Below are 26,894 nucleotides of genomic sequence, written 5' to 3'. Positions count from 1 at the left end.
TGACCTCAAGCTAACACTCCAGTTTTTCTTACTGCGCTTCCTTCACCTTTGGTATCAGAACTTTACAACATCATGCCTGAAGGCTCTAAACCTCCTGCTTTTTGCTGCTCATTGAGCATCTTGCTATAGGAAAAGTAAGAAAAAAATGATAACTAAAAATCGCAATTTCTTGTGTGATTGTAAACTTTCCACCTATGACACCTTATGCTAATTGACATTTTTAACTTGCAGATGAAGAATGCCAGCTACAACCTTGATCCTTATATTCAGGAATTTGGGATAAAGGTGAAAGATGACATGACGGAAGTCACAGGCCGAGTTTTGCCAGCGCCAATTTTACAATATGGAGGTCGGGTAAGTGAATGATCTATATACAAAGTGGGTCGTCGTCTGTCATAGGGTGCAGTATTATAAAATGTTGTGGTACATCAAAGATTGCTTGAGATGCAACCTGAGGTTATAGTGCAGATGAGTTAAGTGGTACTTGGACGCATGAATAGAATCCATACCTTAGACTATGGCAGCTGTTCTTCACCATCACCATTCTCCTCAGAAGATGAGGCAAAGACAGTGAGTTTTTTCATAAAGTCATCAGGTTTCCATGCATGTGTTCAATTGAGGGGTGGCATTATATGTGAACAATTACAGTTCACCTGTAATTGTGTTACTCAATATAGAGCTAAATGATTCATATTAGTACTGCCATGGCATGTTCCTTTTAAGTTGCTTAAAAATCTGGAGATGTTGAAAAGGGGAAAATGTCAACCAATGGACAGAACTGAAAGGAAACTGGATGTGGACATTTCCTTAGAATTCGAAGATTTAGGCTTAATTTTGAGGAAGTGTTTCACCTGTTCACTCCACTCTGGCTGTTTGAAGCTATTCGCTTAGAACCAATGTTCCATTTGTAAAATATGTGAATGTGCCTGTGTCCATATGCATGCAGCTGTATGTCTGCATGTCATTGTGGATTTAAGCAGTATCCTACTTGTTTCCCTAGAATAAACAAACCTACACAAAATAAATGAAATCTTCACAAATCAATGAGTATATTGTTTAAAAAAAAGATCACTCCCTACTTGGACATAGTTTTTTCCGATCGCTTGTTCTTTCTTTCCTGTCTTTTCTATAAACGTATACCTCATAAATATTATGTGGAGATTTGTGGCATTTATGACTATATGATATATATGTATAATATCTGAAATATATCTTATGGAAATGTTTGATGATGAACTTCAATAAGAAATAAATTACAAAAATAAAAAGAAAATGCTGGAAACTTGCAGAGAAAGGGGGGTGATGTTTCAATATGTGTCGTTAACCTGAAACATTAGCTGTTTCTAATTCTATGAATGTTCCTTATGACAAACTTGGTGCACGTTTTCTTTGACAATTTCAGATCTCCTTGATCTGAGATACTTCCTTTAAGTGGAATTGCAAGCTCCACAGTAGAGAAGTCATGATATAAAACTGTTCTTTGTTTTCCTGAATCTGTCATGTTTGGGAGATGAGCAATTCCCAAACATTACCACATGCCAACTGACAAGATTGAAATATTAAACAAGATTAATGAAAGACTTCCCAAGTAATGCATTTTATGCCTTTTCTTAAACTCTTGGCTGATCAATGACTTACCTTCCACGAATATGAATTTCAAGATTTTCGTACTTGATTTTGCATCTCAAATTAGGCTTTGCTCCATCCTAATTCAAATGTTCTTCTGCCTAATATCTTTTCACTCCAATCCTTTTCCCTTCCCTTTTCACATGACTCCCTGATTTCAAGGTTACTTTGGTTCTCTTCACTCATGCGTCTGTTTTTCTCACCTTTGCTCTTCATTCCAGCTGCATCCTCACAAAATGCACTTATAATTGCCATGATTGATAGTACTGTTTAAGTTCCTGAAAAGTGGGTTGGAGCTGCCTTAATGTCTGTCTGTACTGTCCAACTATACTGCAGAATCAATTTGCAGCATCTGTCTGATACCCTTACAGATTGCTGAATACAGTTTTCCCTTCTTAGTGTTTATTACTACATCAGTGCTCAATCCCAAAAATGTGTGCAGACATAATTTCAGCTCAGCTCTCAGCAAACCTCTTAAATAGCTCTATTGGTAGTTGCTAGTTCCCTAATTCTAAGCTGAAGAATGCATGATATTACCAAAAGCTGTGAGGGGAGTATTTAGGAGGAAAGAAAACTTGCACATGATAAGGACAAAAAAGCTAAATTAGGATATCCACCTCTGACTAATTTAGCCTACCTTTAAGTCTCATCTATGCTCACCTCTATATTTTAATTGGTTGAGTGCTAAATGGGTAATTCATTTGATCATAGCTTGAAACCTATTTTGAATTCGTAAGGAGGAGGCCGTTCCCAGTGGCACTCCACTGCTAAACCACACCTGATGTCGACCTGAGACCAAGTACACCATCTCTGTTCCACAAATTGATTAGTAAAAGAAAAACATGTTGAATCATTTTCTGACATTTTATGCTTTGAGATTCTTCTGGGTCAGTGAAACTATGAATAGAGTAGACAATGTATATTAATGGCTAGTGTGCTTAAGAGGCATTTGAACATATTTGATAGTGTTTAAACACTTGTCTTTACCACGCTGTTTTTCCTTCAATATGTATACTAAGATACCATCCTATTAAGTGCCAATTTTTTCTTTTTCTAATCTCATCTATATAGAATGCTGTTTTTGAAGGAAGATGTTAATTAAATATAGACTAATTATATTTTACCCTGAATTATCTTCCATTTCCTTTTGCTATAGTCAAATATTAGGGCACTTATTAAGCTCAAACAAAAGCATCAACATGGACAGAGGTGTAACATAGCACATTTAGACATTAGTTATAGCATCATGGGATTGGAGCTTGGAGAGGGCATTGCTTCATCGCTAGATGAAACTGGATGTGAACACTTCATTGTTAGAAACTGCTGTTTGACCTGCGAACAAGAAAATAAAAACAGAAAATTAAGATTACACTGAAGTGATTTCTGAAATATTACTTGATGATTAGGCCAGTTCAGCAGTTGGTTCTGCAACAATTGCTAATAAGTTTTCTCCATTACACCTGTAAGTACATCTGTGGTCTACTATTGGAAAGCAGAGAGACTGAAAGGCAGAGTGACCTTTAATTCTACAGAAGTCCATCTTAAACTGTTTCTTATCTGTGTTTCATAGAATCGAGCAATTGCTACTCCAAACCAAGGAGTGTGGGACATGCGTGGCAAACAGTTCTACAACGGGATTGAGATCAAAGTCTGGGCCATTGCCTGCTTTGCACCACAGAAGCAATGCCGGGAGGAAGTGCTAAAGTATGCATGTTTTTAATTCATTACATGAGAAAAGAAGACTTGCATTTATATTGTAACCTTTATTTCCTAAGGATATCCTAAAGCATTTCTCTCTGTCCATTCATTTTTCACGTGTATGCCACATGATTTTTCTGGATCACTGAAACTAATACCCAGACAACACAATGTAATTAGTGCCCAATGTGGTCTAGAGCAATTTTCAACACATATATTTGATTAAATGGTTAGGCACTTGTTTTTTTTTAATCAAGCTATTTATCCCTCATGCATATTTGGTGGTGTGCAACGTCCTTTTGAGGTGTATGTAGTTCTTGAAAGGCTGCCTAAAGACCTTTATTTATATGCTATTTATAATAGTGTGGAACACTGAATCCAGTGGGTTCCAGTTAATTGGGACACATCTGAACCACAACATTTTGCCCCAATTAGCTGAAATTTCATGGAAATAGTTAAAAAGGTATAAAGACTGTTTAACTGTGTAACAAATAATGTGTTTAAATTAAATAAAGAACAAATTAAAACACTACCAATACTACTACAGTACTATAAAACTGTTTCAGTTCCTTATAGTTATCGAAGTTCATCCAGTGTACGCTGCTGTGTTGTTTTGATTGACTGTAAATAAACAAAATCAGCACAGACACCTAGTGCAGATAATGGCCTTCCTGCATGAAGTAGTATCTTACTCCAACAATAAATTTCCTAGCATCCTATGTCGTCATTAGCTCAATTTCAAATGTCTCGTTTTCATCACTATTTTCCACCTTCATGCTTTGATACAATCAATGGTTTTGATGAGTACATCTCCCAAATATTCAGTTTAATTTTCATGCGAGGGTTCTGGCATCTCCAAGCCTGAATCTTGAAACGGCAGTGAGCAAAACATTTCTGAATTGTCCTACCTCTTATCAAACGTGCAATTTTAGTACTGCAGTTATCTCTGTGAGCTGACTTTGCGTGATGTTAGATGGCCAGCTTTTAGTTTGGTCCAGTAGGGTAAATTTTTTAATAGTTATCAAATCTTTTCATGGCAAAGGTCTAAAATTTTTCAAAGTCAACATTTTAAAAAAAACAAAACCAAAATCACCACTTTTTAAATCTGCATCTATCGGCCCAAATGAATAACGTAACACAAGAACATGGAAATTTTTTTTACAGCTACACAGATCAACCATTGCTCTGAAAATTTTTACACAGCCTGAAAACTGCGTGGCATTTTGTAATATGCATACTATGAATATTTAGAATGAAAATAGAAAAATCGGATTTATATTTACTAATTGAAAGGTATAATGAAATACAGTACAACAAAGAAACTTACACCTGATGAAGTTTTCTCATCAGTTTTTTTTTCCCAGCTGCACAGCAACAAAGTCTATGTGCACATGAGTATTTCAGTTACTGCGCAGCCGGGCACCCATGAGGTCTAGAGGGAACAGTGCAACTGACACTGTTTAAAAGCTGCTCACTCTAAGCACAGTGTACTGTCTAATGTTCAGCAACAGTCTCCTGTCCCAGTTAAGCGGCATTTTTTCTCAATTGGCTTTTGTTCTTTAAGAGTTGTCCCAAATAAGCAACTGCCCCCCTTAACCGATGGGCCACTTAAGCAGAGTGCACTGTGTATTGAAATATTGTTCCAATAAATGGGATGAGTAATCAGTTTAGCAGTGTTGATGGAGTGATTAATTATTGGCTAGGTTGTGATGAGTTGTCCATTGCTTTTTATATATGGTTTCATGGGATCATACATATCTATCTGAGCAAGAAAGTTAAAGCAATGAAAATGTCAACAATGCAAGATGGAGAAATTACCAAAGTTTTACAGGATAATGCAGCATAGATACAAAACGTCTGGTTTATTATGTCTGTGCTTACTATGTGCTTAGAACTGTCAGTTCACCAATCCCTGTTCCTTCCCCTGAGCCTTATAAATATTTTCCAACTGTCCAGTCCTCCTCTATGATTGTTGATATTGAATACTTGTCTGTGACCTTTGAGGCTATACCTTACAGATCTCCACAACTTGAAAAATTATCTGTTAACATCGTTCCAATCTGATTATTTTGACAGTCATTTCAAATTCTTATTACTGGAAGCTGTGTTACCTAAGCTTTTCATAATTTTGGATTTCTCAAAACTTAACTTTTGCTGGTCTGTGGTCTCTCAGAACCCCATGATCCCAATGTCATTCCTAATCTATTCAGAGTTTGCCTGCTGCCTTTTCCTGCATAGGTTTCTCCCACCTTTTCTTTCCTTGGTAATCATAACATTCAGTGTAGGAGCCATGTAGCTATTTTCTGTCTGTCTGCATTGTATTTTCTGTTGTGCATTTATTATGGGTCACAGTACTTTGTCACAAGTGTTGGGGTGAGGTAGAGGCAAATGAGTATAGTTACATGTTCATGCTTTGTTCCAGAGAGACGACTGGAATGCTTTTTTTTTGTTACCTGCTTACCTGCACTTAGGAACACTTAAATCTGTTAATATTACCACTTGGAGCATTTATTTCAATATCACTAGTTTTATATCCTTTTTTTTATTGTTACAAGATTGTTTGTCTTTGCTGGTTTCGTATTAAAAGGTTGAGCGTACTTTCTTTGACATTACAACTTTGTTATTGTGGAAAGTGCATCGTGTGCTAATCCAGTGCTTAGTCTCTGAGCAGTTTTGTTTTAGTTTCAAGTAACTACTACACTTGGTTAAAGTCACTAAGGAAAGGAGCATTTTTTGTTTTTGTTTTATACTATCCCATATTTCTGCTGTCTACCTTTATTGCTCTAAAGTACTGTTCAATATTGTTGATTTGGAATAGTCACAATCTCATTATAGGGAAGCTTCCAAGTTGTTTCTTCCGTCATACTGAAGACTTGCAAGTTAACTGGCTACATTGAAATAGTGCTCAGTGAAGTTTAATGGCAAAACTAATCAAAGGATTTTCTTTGTTTTATCATACATTCTTGCAACCTAAGCGCTGGCTATTTCAGTATCATGTTTATTATCACTGCCATACTTCATGAAATTTGTTTTATGATAGTACATAAAAAATTACTATAGTTACAATAAGAAATATAAAATAAGTAATTTAAAAAAAGAGAGCTAAACAATGAGATAGTGTTCATAGACCATTCAGAAATCTAATGGCAGAGAGGAAAAAGCTGTTCCTAAACCTGTCAAGTGTGCACCTTCAGGCTCTTGTAGCTCCTTGCTGATAATAAGAAAGGCAAGTGCTTGGGTGGTGAAGGTCCTAAATGATGTCTTTAGACTGTGGGAGGAAACTGGAGCACCCACACGCTGTCATGGGGAGAACATGCAAGCTCCTTATGTACAGCGGCAGCAATTGAACCTGTGTTGCTGGTATTGTAAAGCCTTTGTGCTAACCTTTACACTACTGTAACCTATTCTTTCTCACATACCCATCATCTCCACTGCACTCATGGCAATTTATAGTAGCCAGTTAACTTATCAGCATGTCTTTGGAATGTGGGAGGAAACTGAAGCACCCGTACAAAGCCCACATATTCATAAGAAATATCCAAGCTCCACTCACAGCTGACTCATAACTAGCTTGCTTACTTTAAAATCATCATTTATTTATATTCAAGCTCATGTCATCAAAAAGATCAGAGAAACCAGTATGCTCCACTTATCTCCCCTTCCCACATCAACATCTTTGTCTGAAAAACGACTCCTGCTTCTGTTCTTAAGCCAATTTTTTATCATGTTGCTACTTTCTTTTTAATTCCACAGGGTTTAGGCACTTTGTCAAATGCTCATGTACAGTACATATCACTGTCATCTTTGTTAATTCATTAAAATACTTGATCAAATTTACATGGTTTATCATGAGCTTGCTGATTTGTGTTTACAAGCCTGTTCTACTTAAAATGCTGATTAATTTTCCACAGAATTGTAACACATTTTTATCTTTTTTCCCCTTGGAAACTGTAACATTTTGGTCTAAGTAATAGGAGTGTCAATCTTTAAAGGAATGTTTGTATGTCCTTATTCTATTTTATATTCTATCTTAATTACTACCTCCCTTTATTGTTCCAGACTGTTATCCAGTATTGTTGCTGAGTTGAAATGGTCACGTTCTGATTACGGGACATCCTATGGGAAACACTGCAAGGTTTCCAGCTCTGTGGGAGAAGGGTGGATGGGACATTAATTCAATTTTGAAAATGCATGCAATAGTTTGAACACCTACATTTATGCCTGCTGTCTTTGGAAAGAGCAACTTCACTCAGCATATAAAATGTGGAACATGATTCCTCTATTGTGCTCAGCTCACTCTTCTGTTCAGTGGTCTATTGGTATACCTTTGTGATTCTTTAGCAATCAGCACACTAAATTATAAGAGTAAGTTCAAAAGGAAAGATTATGCATCATGGTTATGAACAGTTATTGCTAGATTTAATCTATTTTAATTTCCGTACAGTGAGCCGTAAATGTAAGGAGTAAAGTACAACTCCTGAGAGTAATGCAGTAACAGAGATTTAATGACAAAAGAACCTTTGCACAACAGCAAAAGCTTCCCATGAAGCTTGAAGTTTAAGCATTTTGTTTTGAGCAATCAAATTACAATCACGTGGTGTTCTCATTGAAAATTGTATTGTTCAACACAACATTGAAACTTATGGCTTTCAATCACACAGGAGTTTCACTGACCAGCTGCGGAAGATATCTAAGGATGCAGGGATGCCAATCCAGGGACAGCCATGCTTTTGTAAATATGCACAAGGAGCTGACAGTGTGGAACCGATGTTCAGGCATCTAAAAAATACCTATTCAGGCCTCCAGCTTGTTATTGTCATTCTACCTGGGAAAACACCTGTCTATGGTAAGAAGGGCAGAGGACTGGTGTAGTTTGTAGTGTCAATTATACAAGAGGTACTCTAGCACCACCTGGTGACAAATACTGATCAATTTCCTCTCATTCTCCCTTTCTGTCAAATATGGATGAAGTAACTGATTCATTTGCCTGCAGCCATATTCTGCGGGCTATATTCTATCACTGTAACTACCTTTGTATTCAAATATAACCTGAAGCCAAGTATATTTACTCAGTCTGTTGTCAAGTTCTTGCATCAGGATGTTCTAAAATTCAGTCGTTGTAAAAGTACATGATGTCAGCAGGGCATGCAAATGATTTATTAAAAATAAATACAAAGCTTGGGTTTACAGAGGAGCAAATTAGATTGTATTATCTACCATAATTGCAAAGCACTAGTGCCAACTAAATTAACTTGCAAGCTGTGGTCAAATACAGGATTAGGACGTAATTTTAAATTTCTCTTAGATTTGTGTAGTTTGGTGATATTTAACATTACAGCTTACACTTCAGAGGCTAGCCATCTATGATAAGTACTGCAGCATTATCAAATGAAATTAAAAAGTGCGCACTAGATTGTGTGCAAAACACAGTTAATATTTCAGGAGGAGAGAGGCAGAAAGAACCAGATTAATATCTGCAGTAAGGATGAAGCAGGGTATGCAATTCTTGTTGCCTGTGGAGGCATTTCCTTGCAAATATTGATAGTTTCAGGAGTCAAAAGAGTCAGGAGCGATTCTTTCAAGCTATGTTGTACAGTACTTTTATTGAAAATTATGAAGCCTTATCTAACTTCGACTAGTGTTAGCTGAGTTCTTAGTATTCTCAGGTGAAAAGCTCAGACAATTTATCCAGTAAGTCATTACTTCAAACAAAAATATAATATTTAACTAACTCTAAGAATTATTTCCAAAACTTGGTAATGAGAAATCTGTTCTGTTAATTTAAATATTCCCAATAAACCATAACAATTACAAAACTATATTACCTGCTTTGTGACATTGATGTTTTTCTCCTCCTATGCAGCTGAAGTGAAGCGTGTAGGCGATACTCTTCTTGGTATGGCCACACAATGTGTTCAGGTGAAAAATGTTGTGAGAACATCTCCTCAGACACTTTCAAACCTCTGCCTGAAGATCAATGTAAAATTGGGCGGAATCAACAACATTTTAGTGCCTCATCAACGGTAAGACTTGTTATTCATGTAAGTACATTAATATTAGTTGTTATTAAAATTGATAGGTAGCTAAAACAGCAGTTTTGGTATGGACTGTGAAAAATTCTCTCCTTTGAAAGGAGCTTCTGAAGGTCCAACCTCAAAATCATGGGTAGCAATTTTCTTAGACACCTTCCTTTGTTCAAGGCCCCACTTATGACTAGAAAACATTGAAAGTTCTCATTATTGTGTTCATTTTATGGAAGTTCTATGGGGCAATTCACAAGTGCTGGATGAAAAACCTGTTTACAGAATTTCATGTGAAATCAAGATGTTTTATCCTTTAAACTGTTTGTCAAATTGAAAAGATGGGGAATGGTGCAGTTGACAGTGGGGTATATCATTAGCACACTTAATTCAAAACCTTTGCTGCCGTTTGGAAGTTCACAAAATGGCAGGTTTTCTTTAGATTTTAATAGTGACTATCAGGTACAGTATTTGTTTATCTGGCTATCTGAAACCAGTCATAACTTCCATTCCTCTTTCATTCTCCATCTGGGAGTTTTGTAGAATTGACTGTGCTTCCTTCATTTGAAAGGGAAAAGAGGAGAGCAAATGAGGTTTTTCCTCCAATCTACATGTATAGAAATACGACTTGATACTTTTTTTTGGTGGACTTTATTGTGGTGCGTTTCCTATTTCAAAAAATGTTCTAATTAGTCAAATTGTGCAAGATGATAACATGTAACAAGCTATATTTTGGCAGTAAATTAATTCATGTGACACATGAAATTCTGCATTTAGAAGTTCCCAAATACAGTAGCTTTTATTAGCTGGATGAAGTCTCTTATTAGAAGTTTGGTTGAACTGAATGTTAAAATATACATAATTTTAGAGATCTCCATGATTTTGATGCAGAACGATGAATTTCACTGCATGTTTAAACATACTTGTGACAAATAAAGCTAACCTTATATCTTCTATTTGTACCTGATACTGGAATATGAAGCTGTCAGGCAGGCTGACATTCTTATCAAAACTGAGATTTCTGTGGAAAACATGAAAAGAATGATAATCACGAGGAAATCTGCAGATGCTGGAAATTCAAGTAACACACACAAAATGCTGGTGGAACACAGCAGGCCAGGCAGCATCTATAAGGAGAAGCACTGTCGATGTTTCGGGCTGAGAGCTTTCATCAGGACCCTTCATGCAAAGAATGATAATAATTATTTTGCCCAGCATGAGCTCTATACTGTATCTAAGGTCATATTTGAAGACTAAACATAGAGCGTATGGTTTACTTACCTGCAATGATCCTGATATGCTTCCAACACATGGATAACTGCAGAAAACCGTGAACAATATCATCAATGAGGTTCCTGCAAATTCTCTACATTTATGAGAATTGTAAAGCTAATAACAACATCCTTTGTCACACGACCGTTTCCAGGATCAAAGTCCTGATCGCACTCAGCCATTTCAGATGAGTGGGCCACATGCAAAAGCAAGTACGTAGAGCCCTGTTACACTAAAAGATTTTATAACTAGAACAAAGACATTGCAACACTTTTTTAAAAAAAACTCACTAAATTTTATAGACTCTCCCTGGGGGAGGAATATGGCGTTCATACCAATATTTAAGAATCCCTCACCAGTAACTACTCAAATTGAAGAGGAGCAACCTTGAAGGTATGAAGGAGTGACACAGCGCTCAGATACAGATGCTGGAAATCAAAGTAATACACACAAAATGCTGGAGGAACTCAGCAGGCCAGACAGCACCTTTTGGGGGAAAGAAGTAAATAACTGATGTCTCGAGCCGAGACCCTTCAACAGGACTGGGGAAAAGAGATTTGGAGTCAGAGTAAGCAGGTGGGGGGAGGAGAGGAGGAAGTACAAGGTAGTTGGTGATCGGTGAAACCAGGAAGGAGGGGTGGAAGTAAAGAACTGGGCAGTTGACTGGTGATAAACTGTCTCTAAAGATAAACAGAGTGATTGAGAAAGTGCAGGGAGGTGTTGGAAATGGACCAGGTAAATTTGAGAGTAGGGTGGAAGCTAGAGGCAAAGTTGATGAAGTCAATGAACTCAACATGGTTGCAAGAAGCAGCACCACTGCAGTTATCTATGTAGCATAGGAAAAATTGGCGAGTGATACCAATGTAGGCGTGAAACATAAGATGTTTCACACAGCAGACAAAAGGGCAGGCATAGCTGAGACTCATGCGAGTGCCCGTAGCTACACCTTTTGTTTGAAGAAAGTGGTTGGAGCTGAAGGAGAAACTATTGAGAGTGAGGACCTGTTCCGCCAGATAAAGAAGAGTGGTGGTGGAAGGAAGCTGGTTGGGTCTGGTGACCAGAAAGAAGCGGAGGGCTCTGAGGTCTTCCTGCTGGGGGGTGGAGGTGTGTAGGCACTGGCTATCCATAGTGGAAAAGACAACCAGGGTCAGGGAACATTGAAGCCATTGAAAAGATCAAGAGTATGAGAAGGGTCATGGGTATGGGTAGGAAGGGGTGTAGTGGGGAATGAAACAGAGTCGAGGTACGCAGCTATAAGTTTGGTTGGGCTGAAACAAACAGATACAATGGGTTTACTTGGATAGGCAGGTTTATGGATCTTAGGAAGGAGGTAGAAACGGGAGGTGTGGGATAAGGGAACTGAGGTGTGTGGCAGTGGATGGGAGATCCCCAGAGGTAACAAGGTCAGTAATGGTGAGTGTGACAATGGCCTGATGCTCCTTAGTTCGGGTCCTGTTCAAGGGGTAAGTAAGAGGAGGTGTCCAAGAGTTGTTGCTGGACCTCAGCAAGGTAGAGGCCAGTCTGCCAAACTACTACAGCATACGCACCCCTTTCCCAAATCTGGCTTTGATGGTGAAGTTAGGATAGTGGAGAGCAATGCATTTGGAAGCAGTGAGGTTAGAATTGGAGAGACGAGTAGTAAAGTCAAGAAGGTTGATTTCTCATTGGCAGTTGGCAATGAAAAGGTCCAGATCAGGCAGAAGACCCAGAGCGGGGTGTCCAGGAAGAGGAGGATGTTTGGAGAAGGGATCAGTGGTGCAGGCTAGAGAGTCCTTGCCAAAGAAGTAGTTATGGAGACAGTGGAGCAGGAGCTCAGCATCACTCACAGAGGTGTGGGTGCATGGGGGCAACAGTGAGGCCCTTGCTGAGGACAGATCAGAAGGGGAAAGAGGGTAGGTAGTGTCTGAGGAGAGAGGAGGGTAGGCGTGTTCAGAGAAGGGTGGTAAGAGGAAGATGAAGTCTCCAAGGACCCAAAAGCTGGCGGAACCTGAGAGGCATGGGATAGCAGAGTGGTGGTGGTGTAAGTGGAGTCTGGGGTTCCAGCGCAATGCGTGATGAGCCAGACTGGAGGTGCTGTCTGTCATGGTCCGGGCTGGAGTCAGAGGTTGCAAAGTAAGCACTTTGAACCCACACTGATGGCAGTGAAGTCCAGCTTCCGAATCTGCTTGGGATTGTTAGAACTATTGAGGTCGGCAGCAGGGATTGTGGTCTGGGACCATATTGTGAGTCCGCTTTGCCAAACTCAGTCCATCAGAAAAAGCAGGATCTCTCGTGGCCATCCATTTTAATTCTGCTTCCCATTCCCATTCCGACATTTCAGTCCATGGCTCCTTTGCTGCCGCAGTGAGGCCGCACTTGGGTTGGAGGAACACCACCTTATAATTCCATATGGGCAGCCATCAACATGATGGTATGAACATCGATATCTCAAACTTAAGGTAATTGCCCCTCTTCCCTCCCCCCTTGCTCACCAGTGACTGAATAGGCTGGTCCCACATTCTTTTGCAGAACTAGAAAGGAAGTATCTCGAACACTAAAGGATTACGTGAGAGAGAAATGAAAATGCATTTAAGATTTTAAAAAGGCCATGCTGATACATAGCATCTGTCGTTTATCAATGTTTCTGGTTAATTAATCCATATGATTATATACATTAGAACAATGAGAGCAGCTATAGAGGTGGACCTGCTTACGAGGTCTTTTAGGCTACTGTAATGACAAATTAGAATAGCCTAAAACATCCTAGGCATTTCACAGCACTATAATTAGATTAAAAATTGGTTGTAAAGCCAATATTGGGGATTAAATGATATTGGGAGAAAATATACAGCATTTCTCATCAGGCTGGGGCTGATTTAAGCTAAAATTAAATCATATTTACATGTTCTGTTACATGCAATCTGCAAGACGGTACTTCATGTTTAAGTGCTAATTTACAAACATCTTTGCAATAGCAGCGAAACAAATTCTGCAGTTTCAACTGAATCAAGTTCAGCATTCCTTGCCTTTCATGTTTTACTGTGCTATTTTTGTTCTTGCATTTATATTTGCACAATTATACTTCTAATAATTTAACAGTGACAAAATCTGGAGGGGTCTTTTTGCTTTTTTTCTGTCCAATTACCAGGTTGATACCCAACTGTAATTGTTACAGGGCAGAAGCAGTAGCAGTATATTTGCATCTAACTCTTATAACACTATTCTGAAAAGCCTCTCAACAGGACAATTGTGACTTGGAATGGTGAAATCAGGAAGTGGATTAAAGCCAAAAATTCATACCAACCAATATCAAGACTTTCGATTTCTGTACAAAATAAATAGATGATGATTAAACAGAGTAAACTAAAATTAAATGCTGAAAAGTTAATTGAAATATTTATTTTATAACTTTTACCTAGAAGCCTTAAATGATCGTACGTGACTTGTGCTGTCCATAAATACAAAATTTAGGAAAGTGCCATAAAATGGGCATGAGGTACTTTATTTTTAACAAAATAAAACTTTAGTAATGTTGCAGCTTGTTGTTCAATTTAGTGTTTTCAATGATTTGTTCACTGTAGGCAAGTTTATTAATGATTTCCACCTGTTTCTTTTCCAGTTCAGCTGTGTTCCAACAGCCTGTGATCTTCTTGGGAGCTGATGTCACACACCCACCAGCTGGAGATGGCAAGAAGCCCTCAATAACAGCAGTAAGTTTATATTGTCGGGTATTACTTATTACTTAGATTGTTACCTGTGAAATATAATTGAAGTATATTTATCCATGAACTTGAGAGATTTGTGAGAAATGAAGTCCTACATACACTTGCTTTCTTCGTGGCATTGTAAAAAAACAAGTTAATTTGCACTCAAGTTAACTTGTTTTCAACAGTAACCAATTCAAATTAAACACTTAGTACCTCAGCATTTTTTTAAGCAAACAAAAAGGCAAATTTCTGAAACTTCCTAACAAATGAAGAATGTGTTTCTCATTGGTTTAATCGGGGCTTCGGTCATCATTAGGTTGTGATAATCCACTGTTCAGTTGTTCAGATAGCCAGATGGTTGAGCATCTGGCTTACTGGGTAAACTGTCCAACATTCCTCAAGGTCACCAGGGACTCATTTCCCATGCTCTTTATACTCACTGGAGCCCCATTCCTTGACTTCTCAAACACTCTGAAGCCTTCCCCCTTACTTATAAATTCACTGGGGTCTCATTTCCCGCAGTCTCTTTAAACATAGGGTAATTTATTCCGTTACCTTGCAACAACTAAAAGTACTAGTGTGTTCATTGGAATAACATCCAATCGTCTGCAAAACCTTGCACTGCCATAGTACCAAGGGTACTGGGTGTTTGAGGTTTCACTGTGTGTAGATAGTAACAATTCATTTCCAAATGTGCCTGAGAAATGAAGCTCCAGGGGAACGTCACGTGATGACGTAGGATCGAGACGCTGGAACCCAGCCCTCCCGTAAAAAAGTTAATAAATTAATGTTTAAGTGAAGAAAAGTTAATTAATACTTTTTTAAGGTTACTTATAAACTACTCCGGATCGTTTTAAGCTATGCCTCATAAACAGAGGACGAAGAAAACTGCTACCGCGAAGACCGCTCAAGTTGGAACAGAATCAAGGCCTACTTCTACTGAAGAACCGCGGACTCAGGTACAACACACCACCGGTGAAACAGAAAAGGAGACCGTGGCAGCATCGGCCATTTCTAAAGGAAAAGATCAACGAGAACTGCGCAAGCGTAAAGGAACGAGCATGCGCAAAAGAGAACAACCAGAACTACAAAACCCAGCAACGACTGAAACCGACAGTGAAAGTGAGTCTGAGAGAGAGCCGGACTCTGGAAAAATCAGACGAAGATGGAGAAGATGAAAGTTCCTCTGAAAATACAAAAAAGACTTTGAGGCAAATAATGCATAAATTAAATGCATTAAAAGTAATTAAAAGTAACCAAAAAGTAATTAAAGAAAAAATAACAAATATGGAGGCTATGTTTGATAAAATGACAAAGAAACAGGAAAAAATGGAAAAGAAAATTACAGATTTGGACGTCAAAATGGAAGAAATGGATGGAAGAATGAAGAAGATGGAAGATGATAATGATGCCTGGACATCAGAAAGAAAACAACTCGTGGGAAAAATTGATAAGCTTGAAAATTTTAGTAGACACAACAATATTAAAATTGTTGGACTTAAAGAAGGTACCGAAGGAGAAGACCCAATAAATTTTTTTCGAAAATGGATTCCTGAAAAATTGGAAATGGGAGAAGAAATTTTAATTGAGATTGAAAGGGTACACAGAGCCTTAAGACCAAGATCTCAAGATGATCAAAATCCGCGATCAATTTTGATAAGATGTTTAAGATACCAGGATAAAGAAAAGATTTTGAGGGCGGCTGCCCAGGGTGCTAAAAGAAGAAAAGGTCCGTTGATGATAGCAGAGAAACCAGTTCTTTTTTATCCTGATATAAGTTATAACCTTTTGAAGAGAAAGAAAGAATTTAATCCAGCTAAAAATGTTTTATGGGAAAAAGGTTATAAGTTTTTAATGCGTCACCCAGCAACACTGATAATTTTTTTGGAGGAAGGAAAAAGATTTTTTTCTGATTATCAAGATGCGGAGGTGTTTGCACAAAAACTTCCATCTCTTCGTTAATTAAACGTAGAGATTTCTAAATGTAATGGTTAAAGACGAAGACAGAGAAAACATATGGAACTGATGGACATTTAAGGACGATATAAGGGAGAAAAGTAAAATTTTAGAAATATTAATTGAGAATAGTATGTTTTTTTATATATATATACTTTTTATGTTGCGGGGGGGCTGGGGAGCTTTGAATCGGTTACTACGGGATTCACGTGTGTAATCATGGCGATTGCCATGACCCGTACAATAGAGGGGGGTAATGTTGTGTTTTTTTTCTTTCACAACATTAGTAGGGGGGTATTTTGTTTTTTTCTTTATTTTCTATTTTTCTTCTATTCTTTTGCCTGGATGATTGGTGGGGACACACATAGCAACATGGAGACTTTTAAAAAGATTTCCCAGGATACAATGAAAGTTGAAAGATTAGGTATTATTATAGATTTGGAGTAACATAAATAAAAATAATGACTAATTTATTGAATTTTTTAAGTTTTAATGTTAATGGGCTTAATGGCCCAATAAAAAGAAAAAGAATCTTAACATATATTAAAAAAATGAAAATAGATATAGCTTTCTTACAAGAAACTCATTTAATGGATATAGAACATCAGAAATTAAAAAGAGACTGGGTTGGAAATGTTATTGCAGCTTCATTTAACTCAAAGGCCAGAGGAGTTGCAATTTTTGGTTAATAAAAATTTACCAATTAAAATACAAAATGTATTAATTGATTCAGCAGGAAGATATTTAATTATACATTGTCAAATTTTTTCAGAACTATGGACTCCTATGAATATTTATGCACCAAATGAAAATGATGTAAAATTTATACAGGAGGTCTTTTTGAATTTGGCTAATGCACATGATAAAATATTAATAGGTGGAGATTTTAATTTTTGTTTAGATCCAGTTTTAGATCAACAAAGGCTATTACAAAATCAAAAGTAGCAAAATTAACTCTATCATTGATGAAAGATTTAAATTTGATTGATATATGGAGAAGAATCAATCCAAAAGAAAGGATTATTCATTTTATTCAAATAGACATAAAACATATTCAAGGATAGATTTTTTCCTATTATCAACAAATACTCAAGATAGCGTGAAAAATGTGGAATATAAAGCAAGAATATTGTCTGATCACTCTCCTTTAATAATGACAATGATAATGATAGATAAAGAGGAATCAATTTATAGATGGAGATTTAATTCAATTCTACTAAAACGTCAAGAATTTTGTGATTTTATGAAAAAGCAGATTAAGTTCTTTTTAGATACAAATTTACATTCAGTTGATGATAAATTTATATTGTGGGAAGCAATGAAAGCATATTTGAGAGGCCAGATAATAAGTTATACTTCTAAAATTAAGAAGGAATATGTGATAGAAATAGATCAATTGGAAAAAGAGATTATAAAATTAGAAAAAGAATCTCAAAGAAATATGACAGAAGAAAAACGAAGACAACTTATTAATAAGAAGTTAAAATATAATACACTCCAGACATATCGAACAGAAAAAGCAATTATGAGAACTAAACAGAGATATTATGAACTAGGTGAAAGATCACATAAAGTTCTTGCATGGCAGTTAAAAACAGATCAGATTTCTAAAACAATAAATGCAATTCGAATAAAAGTGAATGAAATTACTTATAAACCTCTAGAAATTAATGAGGCTTTTAAGAATTTTTATTCTGAGTTGTATAAATCAGAATCAAAGAATGATGACGTTAAGATAGAAGAATTTTTATCACAAATAACTCTTCCAAAATTAAATACAGAAGAACAGAAGGGATTAGGTATGCCTTTTACATTGAAGGAAGTTGAAGAAGCTTTGGGATCACTTCAAAGTAATAAATCTCCAGGAGAAGATGGTTTTCCACCTGAATTTTATAAAAAGTTTAAAGATTTATTAATTCCTCCTTTTATGGAGTTAATATATCAAGCGGAAAGAACGCATAAACTTCCAGAATCTTTTTCAACAGCTATTTTAATAGTATTGCCAAAAAAAGATAACCTTTTAAAACCAACATCATATAGACCTATTTCTTTATTAAACACCAATTATAAAATAATAGCAAAAATCTTATCTAATAGATTATCTAAATGCTTACCAAAATTAGTGCATATGGATCAAACAGGATTTATCAAAAATAGACAATCGGCAGATAATGTAACTCGGTTATTTAGTATAATCCATTTAGCACAAAAGAGGGAGGAAATGAGTGTGGCAGTTGCTTTAGATGCAGAAAAAGCATTTGATAGATTGGAATGGGATTTTTTATTTAAGGTATTGGAAAAATATGGACTAGGAACATCATTTATAAAATGGATTAAAACCTTAAATACTAATCCCAAAGCTAAAGTAGTGACAAATGGTCAAATTTCAACATCATTTCAGTTAACAAGATCAACTAGGCAAGGTTGCCCACTATCACCTGCTTTATTTGTGTTGGCAATAGAACCACTAGCTGAATTAATTAGAATGGACCCAGATATTAAGGGTTTTAGAGTTAATCAGGAAGAATACAAGATTAACTTATTTGCTGATGATGTTCTACTTTATTTAACAGATCCATTACATTCACTACGCAAATTATCTTATAGACTAGAAGAATATGGGAAAATATCGGGTTATAAAATAAATTGGGATAAAAGTGAAATTTTACCTCTTACTAAAGGAGATTATAATCAATGTCGATTAATAACTCAATTTAGATGGCCAGCAAATGGTATAAAATATTTAGGTATAAGAGTTGATAATGATATAAAAAATTTATACAAATTAAATTATTTACCACTTTTGAAAAAAATTCAGGAAGATCTTGAAAAATGGATGGCATTACCAATAACATTAGTAGGTAGAGTAAATACTATAAAAATGAATATATTCCCTAGATTACAATATTTATTTCAATCATTACCAATACAATTACCCCAGAAGTTTTTTCAAGAGTTAAACAAATATGAGGAAATTCCTCTGGAAAGGTAAGATGTCAAGAATATCGTTGGAAAAATTGACATGGAAATTTGATCTAGGAGGATTACAACTTCCAAATTTTAAGAATTATTATAAAGCAAATCAACTTAGATTTATTGCATCTTTTTTCGAGAAAGATAAACCGGCATGGATTAGAATAGAATTAGATAAAATAGGAGAAAACGTACCAGAAGATTTTATATACAAATGGGAATCTAAATGGATACGGGAAAAGAAAGAATCTCCTATATTAAAACATTTGATTGATTTATGGAATAAGATAAATGTTGATGATGAGACAAAAAAATCTTTATTAGCAAATAGATCTTTAATTCAAAATAGACTTATTCTTTCCACAATGGACAATCAACTTTTATATAATTGGACTCAAAATAGGATTAGATATATAGGGAATTGTTTTGAAGGAGGTATATTAATGTCATTTGATCAATTAAAGAATAAATATAAAATATCAAATAACACTTTATTTTGTTACTTTCAATTAAGGGCTTATTTAAGAGAAAAATTAGGTCAAACAATGTTATTGCCGAAATCTAATGAAATAGAAATTTTAATTCAAAAAGGAAATATTAAAAAATTTATATCTTGTATGTATAATTTGATTCAAAGACAGGTAATTAAACAAGGAGTCCATAAGTCAAGACAAAAATGGGAAAGTGATTTGAATATTAAAATTGAAGAAACAAATTGGTCAAGACTATGTCTTGATAGTATGACAAATACAATAAATGTTCGGTTAAGATTAGTGCAGTATAATTTTCTACATCAATTATATATTACACCACAAAAAATAAAAAAATTAAATCCAAATTTATCGGATCAGTGTTTCCGATGTAACCAGGAAACTGGTACTTTTTTACATTCGACATGGTCTTGCTCTAAAATTCAACCTTTTTAGACAAATTTAATACTTTTACTGGAACAAATTACAGGAACACAATTTCCTCATAATCCAATATTATTTTTACTAGGTGATATTGAAGGGATAAAACCGAAACTTAAACTAAATAAGTATCAGAAAGAATTTATAAAAATTGCACTGGCAGTAGCCAAAAAAAGCTATTGCAGTTTCTTGGAAATCGGATACACATTTAAGTATAGACTCTTGGAAGAAAGAAATCTATGGTTGTATTCCATTAGAAAAAATTACTTATAATTTAAGAGATAAATATGAAACATTTCTGAAAATATGGAGCCCTTATTTACAAAAGACAGGATTAAATATATAGATGCTCTGAAGATGAAACAATTTGTTATTAGGGGAAAGAAATAAATATACATATTAAAGTTATTACGAATTCCATGCAGCATGTGGAGATCTTCCAACAACCAGGCATTCTTTCTTTCTTTCTGTTTTTTTCTTTCTTTCTCTTTTTTTTCTATAGGGCAGTTAGGGGGGAGGGGTTAAGGGGAGGGGGTAAGGGTTATATACATTGTTTTTTCATACTTTGTAACCATTTAAAAATGCAATAAAAAAAAGTTTAAAAAAAAAATAATGAAGCTCCAGTAGGAACTGCTTCATTTTGAATCTTGGCTGTAACATAAGGAGAATTTGACCCTAGCTACTTTGGCCCAAAGTGCAAGTGTTGACAAGGGTAAAATTGCTGCTGTCTTCTGAAGCATTGACATGAATGCACATACTTGTCTGGGCAATAATAATAGGTGTTGGGTTTCTTGGAGGGTTCACAGTAAATTTATTATCAGGGTATGTATATGTCACCATATACTACCTTGCAATTAGTTTCCTTGAGGCATTTACAAGAAAATAAATACAATAAAATTTATGAAAGACTGTTGATAAGAAAGACCACCAAACAACAAATATGCAAATCATGCAAATCATTTTTTAGAAGTAAGTAAATAATACTGACTTGCAGAGTCCTTGAAAGTGAGTCTATACGTGAGTCTATACATACGAACCTGTATGTATGGGACCTAAGGCTCCTGTACCTCCTGCCCATTGGTAGTAACAAGGAGAGCATGGCCTGGGTGATGGGGAACCCTTGATGACGAATGCTGCTGTCTTGTTGCAGTGCTCCTTGTAAACGTGCTCAGTAGTCTTGCTTGTGTTGGACCAGGCTGTATCCAGCACCTTTTGTAGATGGGTATAAAGTGAATAGAGCAGGGGTCTGTGCACACAGCTTTGTGGCACATCTGTGTTGATGGTGATTGTGGAGGAGATGTAGCCAATCCATACCGACTGGTATCTGCAAGTGAGGAAATTGAGGATTCAATTGCACAGGAAGGTGTCTAGGTCTAGGAGCTTAATGATTAGTTTCAAGGGGATGATAGTGGTGAATGCTGAGCTGTAGCAACCTCATTGTCCAGCTGTTCTAGAGCCAAGTTAAGGGCCATTGAAATGGCAACTGCTGTGGACCTGCTGTGATAGTAGGCAGATTAATAGGAAAGCAAGCTGAGTGATACGTATCATCTCATAACCACCCATTAATGCTGTGCACTTGGATGCTGCAGTGGATATCTGCCACTGCTCCACTCTTCCAAAGCCTTTGATGGTTGAAGTTGAAGCTGCCAAACCAGAATCAAGAGCAATCAGTCTTGAATCCCCTTTAGGAACTGCAGATCATTTTGAAGCTGCTTCATGTTAATACAGCCACTTCCTGGCAAGGAGTTTTCTTTCATGATGTTAAGTACTAACCCGATTTACAAGACCTGCTGAGCTGTACAACCTTTGGCTTACACTTATCCAAGTCACGTGCCATTGAAGCATTCTGGAAAGCTCGGAAGTTCACAGGGGATGTTTTTTTAATTGGCAAAAATGAGGTAAGGTTATTCCAATAGTTAAATCATAAATCTTTGGCCAAACTGATCGGTATATGCACAAAATGCCATGGCAGCACAGCAGTTAGCACAACGCTCTCCTCTAGGTTCTCTTGTTGCCTCCCACATTCCAAAGGTGTATGGTTAAAGATAGGAAGTTGTGAGTATGCTACATTGGTGCCAGAAATGTGGCGACACTTGAGGCCTGCCCTCCCCCCACCCCCACACAATCCTTGCTGATTTGTTTTGCTGCAAATGACACCTTTCAATGTATGTTTCGATATACATGTAAAATAAAGTTCATCTCATCTTTAAGATGTGTGTGAAATCCTCATACTATGAAAGTGTATTTATAAATGGAGTGCATGAGAAGGCAGGGATCTGAGCTTAGGTTATAGATTTGGGAAGCTGAACACTACAGTGGGAGTGAGTAAGGGTAACTCGGCCAGTATAGACAGTCACTTAGAGTCATGCACAGGGAGAACCTGCAATGTTGTGAATACGCAAAATCACTCAAAGACCTTTGTTTCAGATGAGAGTTACTGAGGACACTTCATAATAATTCAGATAATTGAATATGAAATCTTCTCATTCTGTATATTGGAGAATAGAACCGGAGCCACTGCAATTTTCTTGGCAATTCTGCAGTCACTCTTGGGTGCAACAAAACCACTTAATGACAGAAACATTTATGATGGTTTATTATCCAACTGAGTCTTGATTTAGGTTATTCAGGTGCATTCAGAAATGTGTTTTTTGACGTTGTTTTTGTCAGTAGTGAGGTGTTCTCCTGAGAGTTCTGTTTTTCACCAGGTGGTTGGCAGCATGGACGCTCATCCAAGTCGATACTGTGCTACGGTCCGTGTTCAGCGACCCCGTCAGGAGATCATTGAAGACCTTTCTTACATGGTTCGAGAACTCCTCATCCAGTTTTACAAATCAACCCGTTTCAAGCCTACAAGGATTATTTTCTATAGAGATGGTGTCCCTGAAGGACAATTACCACAGGTAGCTCAAAGTTACAATCACTCAATGAAGTAAACAGCTGAAATGGCCAAAGTCGTATAAGTCAACTGAAGCAGTGTTCAGATCTACAGGGGTTACCTTGATGGATTTAGATACAGGCAGGTGAACAATATCAACAAAAAAAAATTAAACTGGATTTAATTTTTGTACCAACTGTTCTCCTTTATTATGCTTAGCACTCTCAATGGGAGGAAGCCTAGTGTGGAATATGGACAGCTATTATCAATGGTATATTATAAAGTTGCCAGGAGCTATAATTCAAATGAGGTAACTTAGTGCATACTATATGATATGTGATTTGAATAATGTGAAAGGGCTGGTCCCTGCACAAAATCTCCAGTGAAAGTTTTAATGGGGCTTTCAGATCCTACCCAAAATAATAATTTGGCAATATAACTGGTTTTTAAAAAAATCTCTCCTTTGCAGGCATATACTCCACATGCTGTTGAATTCCTCATTTCTTTGGTTTAAAAATGAGCATTTAATAAACAGCTGCATCTCATGCGTTTGATGTTTATTTGAACTAACAAATAATATGAAATTTCTTTTCCCAGATTTTACACTATGAGCTCCTGGCTATTCGTGATGCATGTATCAAACTGGAAAAAGATTATCAACCTGGAATTACCTACATAGTTGTCCAGAAACGACATCATACACGACTCTTCTGTGCAGATAAAAGTGAGAGGGTAAGTGAAATGAAGTAACTTCACTGAAAACTAATGGAGCAAACAATGGTTATTGTTTCATTGTTGTGTTTTATTGTTCCCTCCTTTTCTTTTGAAGGCACTAATTGTACAATATATCACATCGGTGCTTTAACCCTTTCGGTGCCTCTGCATGATGTACAAGCTCAATGACCTGAAACATTAATGTTTATTAATATATTCTTCAACCTGAAACATTCTTTTTTTTTCTACTCACACTGTCTGGCAAGTTGTGAGTTTCTAATACTTTTTAAATCAAAATTTCCAGTATGTATGTGTTTTTTTGTTTAATTTGTGTCAAAAGTGAAAATCTTCCTGTCCTGTGGCACACATTTTGTGCCGAGTCTTTTGAATGCCGAGAAGATTTAAGAATCCTGTCTACGCATTTCCTCTGGCTAACCTATGCGGCATTAAAATTAAGTCAAATTCATTGATTAAAATATGGAATGTTGATTAAAACATAGTCTGTTTATATTGGAAAATCTTATCTATAACAAACTATGTTAATTGTTTGGACTTCAAATAACAGGGAGTTCATATATTAACTTTAGTTCCTTATCAGAGACTTTTCTGAGGCAGCTGTTCTCATCCATTGTTCTTCACCCACTACTGATAAATGAAACAAAAACATTGAATTTTTTTTTTTGCTTAGATTAGGGTAATCATGTATGACCAAGAAAAAAATGCTCGATTTTATTACAATTTATTTTTACCACAACTTGGGATATTAATCAAAATCATTTTTTATGTAATCACACTAATTTTTTCTATTCATTCAGTGTTTATATTCAGTTTTTATTCAGTGTAAATAACAAACGTGATAAGGCTGCAGTGTGGAACAAGAACTGTATCCATTCTTGTGTGAAGGATATATTTTCAGATTCAATGCTTGCAGAATCTATCTCTCTGTACTTGTTGCTTTCCTGTACTTGTGCTATGCATATATGATGTAACAGCCTCAAGGGTACCAAAGGCAACAGCTTTATGAAGTGAAGAATTTTATATCCATTAAAAATCTTGTTTGAATGTGCACAAACAGGAAAATGCACTTAGAATTAATATACAGTGCAAACCTTATGAAATCATAGGTGTATAAATATAGGAAAGTACTTCTTTCAGAAGTTATTAAATGCTGAACATTTATTTTTCCAGATTGGTAAAAGTGGGAATATACCAGCAGGAACAACAGTTGATACCAACATCACCCACCCATTTGAGTTTGATTTCTACTTGTGCAGCCATGCTGGGATTCAGGTTAGTATAGTATCTCAGTGCTTGCAACCAACACAGAATAGGGTGATGGAAAATTTATGCACAGTAGCTAACTTCCAGTGACGTTGTTGAGAATTCGTTTAGTGTTCTGAGCATGATTAGCAACCAGTCAGATTTTGTTCTCTCCATTAATACAACTTCCGGTCCTGGGGAAGTAATAGAAATGATTTCTAAGGTAAATTACAGGTTGCTTGCTGATGCATCACCTACGAAACCAATTATAAGATGCTTTGTTTTTTTACTTCTTGCTTCTTCCCTGTTGCATTTAGATTCTGGCATGCTGTCACATATCACAGTAGGAGAATACACCCAGCAGGTGACATGAATTACCAAGAAAGAAACACATGATGTGGTGGAAACATTGTATAATCTGGTTATTATGACATCTATGAAGGGCAAAATTCTGCATTTAAACCACACCAGGCCTGAATGTACGAGATATCACACGCTGGAGTAAATTTTAGGGGAGAGCAGAATTCATTAAGGATTTGGAAACTATAGAGAAAGGAGAGGGTGGGAGGGAGAGGTAAAAAGAAAAATTATAGTTTTGAATTTCTTGAACTAAAGTGTACTGCAAAATGATGTTGACATTGAGGAGGTAGGATGGTATATTATCAGCTTTGTTAGAAAATGCTATTATTGTGTGCCTTGGAATATTTTGCTCTTGTTAAAATAGAAGCTGTTGAGGGGGATATAGTCTATGCAGATGATGAGAGACGAGGAGAATTGACATTGATGTGGTTAGCTCTTGTTATATACTTACATCCTTCTGCACAAGGTACTGAAGAGAAAGGAGTGAGGTGGCACGGTAGCGTAGTGGTTAGCACACTTTACTGTACCAGCAACTCAGGATCAATTCCTGCTGCTACCTGAAAGGAGTTTACAGACATTTAAACAGTCACAGAAGTATGTGAACCTTGGGGGTAATGCGATCTACAGAAGCTATTTGGAATCAGGTGTTCCAATCAATGAGTTGAGATTGGAGGTGTGGGTTGTAGAGGTACCCCGTCCTATAAAAAAGCACACCAAGTCAAGTTACTGACAGAGCCTGCTATGCTCAAGAAAGAGCTGTTTATGTGCACCATGCCTCTTTCAGAGGACCTTAGAAGAATTGTAGAGATGCATGAAGCTGAAAAAGGTGACAAAAGCGTTTCTAAAGTCCTGAGTGTTCATCAGTCCACTGAAAGAGTAATTGTCTACAAATGGAGGAAATTCGGTACTGTTGCTACTTTCCCTGGGAGTGGGTGTCTTGCAAAGATCACACCAAGAGCACAACATGCAATGCTGAAGGAGGTGAAAAAGAACCCAAGGGTAACAGCAAAAAACCTGCAGAAATCTCTAGAACTTGCTGAAGTCTCCGCTGTGTGTCTACTATAAGAAAAACGCTGAACAAGAATGGTGTTTGTGGAAGGACACCATAGAGGAAATCACTGTTCTCCAAAAAGAAAGTATTGTTGCCTGTCTCAAGTTTACAAAAGACCACCTGGATGTTCCACAATGCTTCTGGATCAATGTTCTGTGGACTTATGAGACAAAAATTGAACTTTTTGGTAGATATGCACACCACTATGTTTGGGGGGGTGGGGGGGAGGACACTGCACACCAGCACCAAAATCTCATCCGAAATGTGAAGCATGGTGGAAGGAGCATCATGGTTTGGGGCTGCTGTGCTGCCTCAGGGCCTGGACAGCTTGCAATCATTGAGGGAACAATGAATTCAAAATTGTATCGACATTTTACTGGAATATGTCAGGGTAACAGTCTGTCACCTGAAGCTTAATAGAAATTGTACTGCTGCTGCTAAAGGAGGTTCTACCAGATATTAAGTACAAGGGTTCACATACTTGTTTCA

At 36.6% G+C, this 26,894-nt stretch overlaps 1 protein-coding gene across 5 annotated transcripts in view; it reads left to right on the top strand.

Moving 5' to 3' along the window:
- The window catches only part of LOC132383485 (protein argonaute-1), a 98,268-nt gene that overhangs the window by 64,285 nt on the left and 7,089 nt on the right, over window positions 1-26,894 (top strand). For all 5 annotated transcript variants that reach the window (XM_059954481.1, XM_059954482.1, XM_059954483.1 and 2 more), the window contains 8 exons: window positions 232-354; window positions 3,197-3,330; window positions 7,986-8,170; window positions 9,188-9,347; window positions 14,215-14,305; window positions 22,851-23,045; window positions 23,618-23,752; window positions 24,923-25,024. In XM_059954481.1, coding sequence (XP_059810464.1) covers window positions 232-354; window positions 3,197-3,330; window positions 7,986-8,170; window positions 9,188-9,347; window positions 14,215-14,305; window positions 22,851-23,045; window positions 23,618-23,752; window positions 24,923-25,024 — 1,125 coding nt within the window. The remainder of the gene's footprint in view (window positions 1-231; window positions 355-3,196; window positions 3,331-7,985; window positions 8,171-9,187; window positions 9,348-14,214; window positions 14,306-22,850; window positions 23,046-23,617; window positions 23,753-24,922; window positions 25,025-26,894) is intronic.

This window comes from Hypanus sabinus, chromosome 30, assembly GCF_030144855.1.
Source record: "Hypanus sabinus isolate sHypSab1 chromosome 30, sHypSab1.hap1, whole genome shotgun sequence".
In the NCBI taxonomy this organism is placed as follows: domain Eukaryota; kingdom Metazoa; phylum Chordata; class Chondrichthyes; order Myliobatiformes; family Dasyatidae; genus Hypanus; species Hypanus sabinus.
Note: the sequence above shows the minus strand (reverse complement) of the source record. Positions and strands in the feature narration are given on the sequence as shown.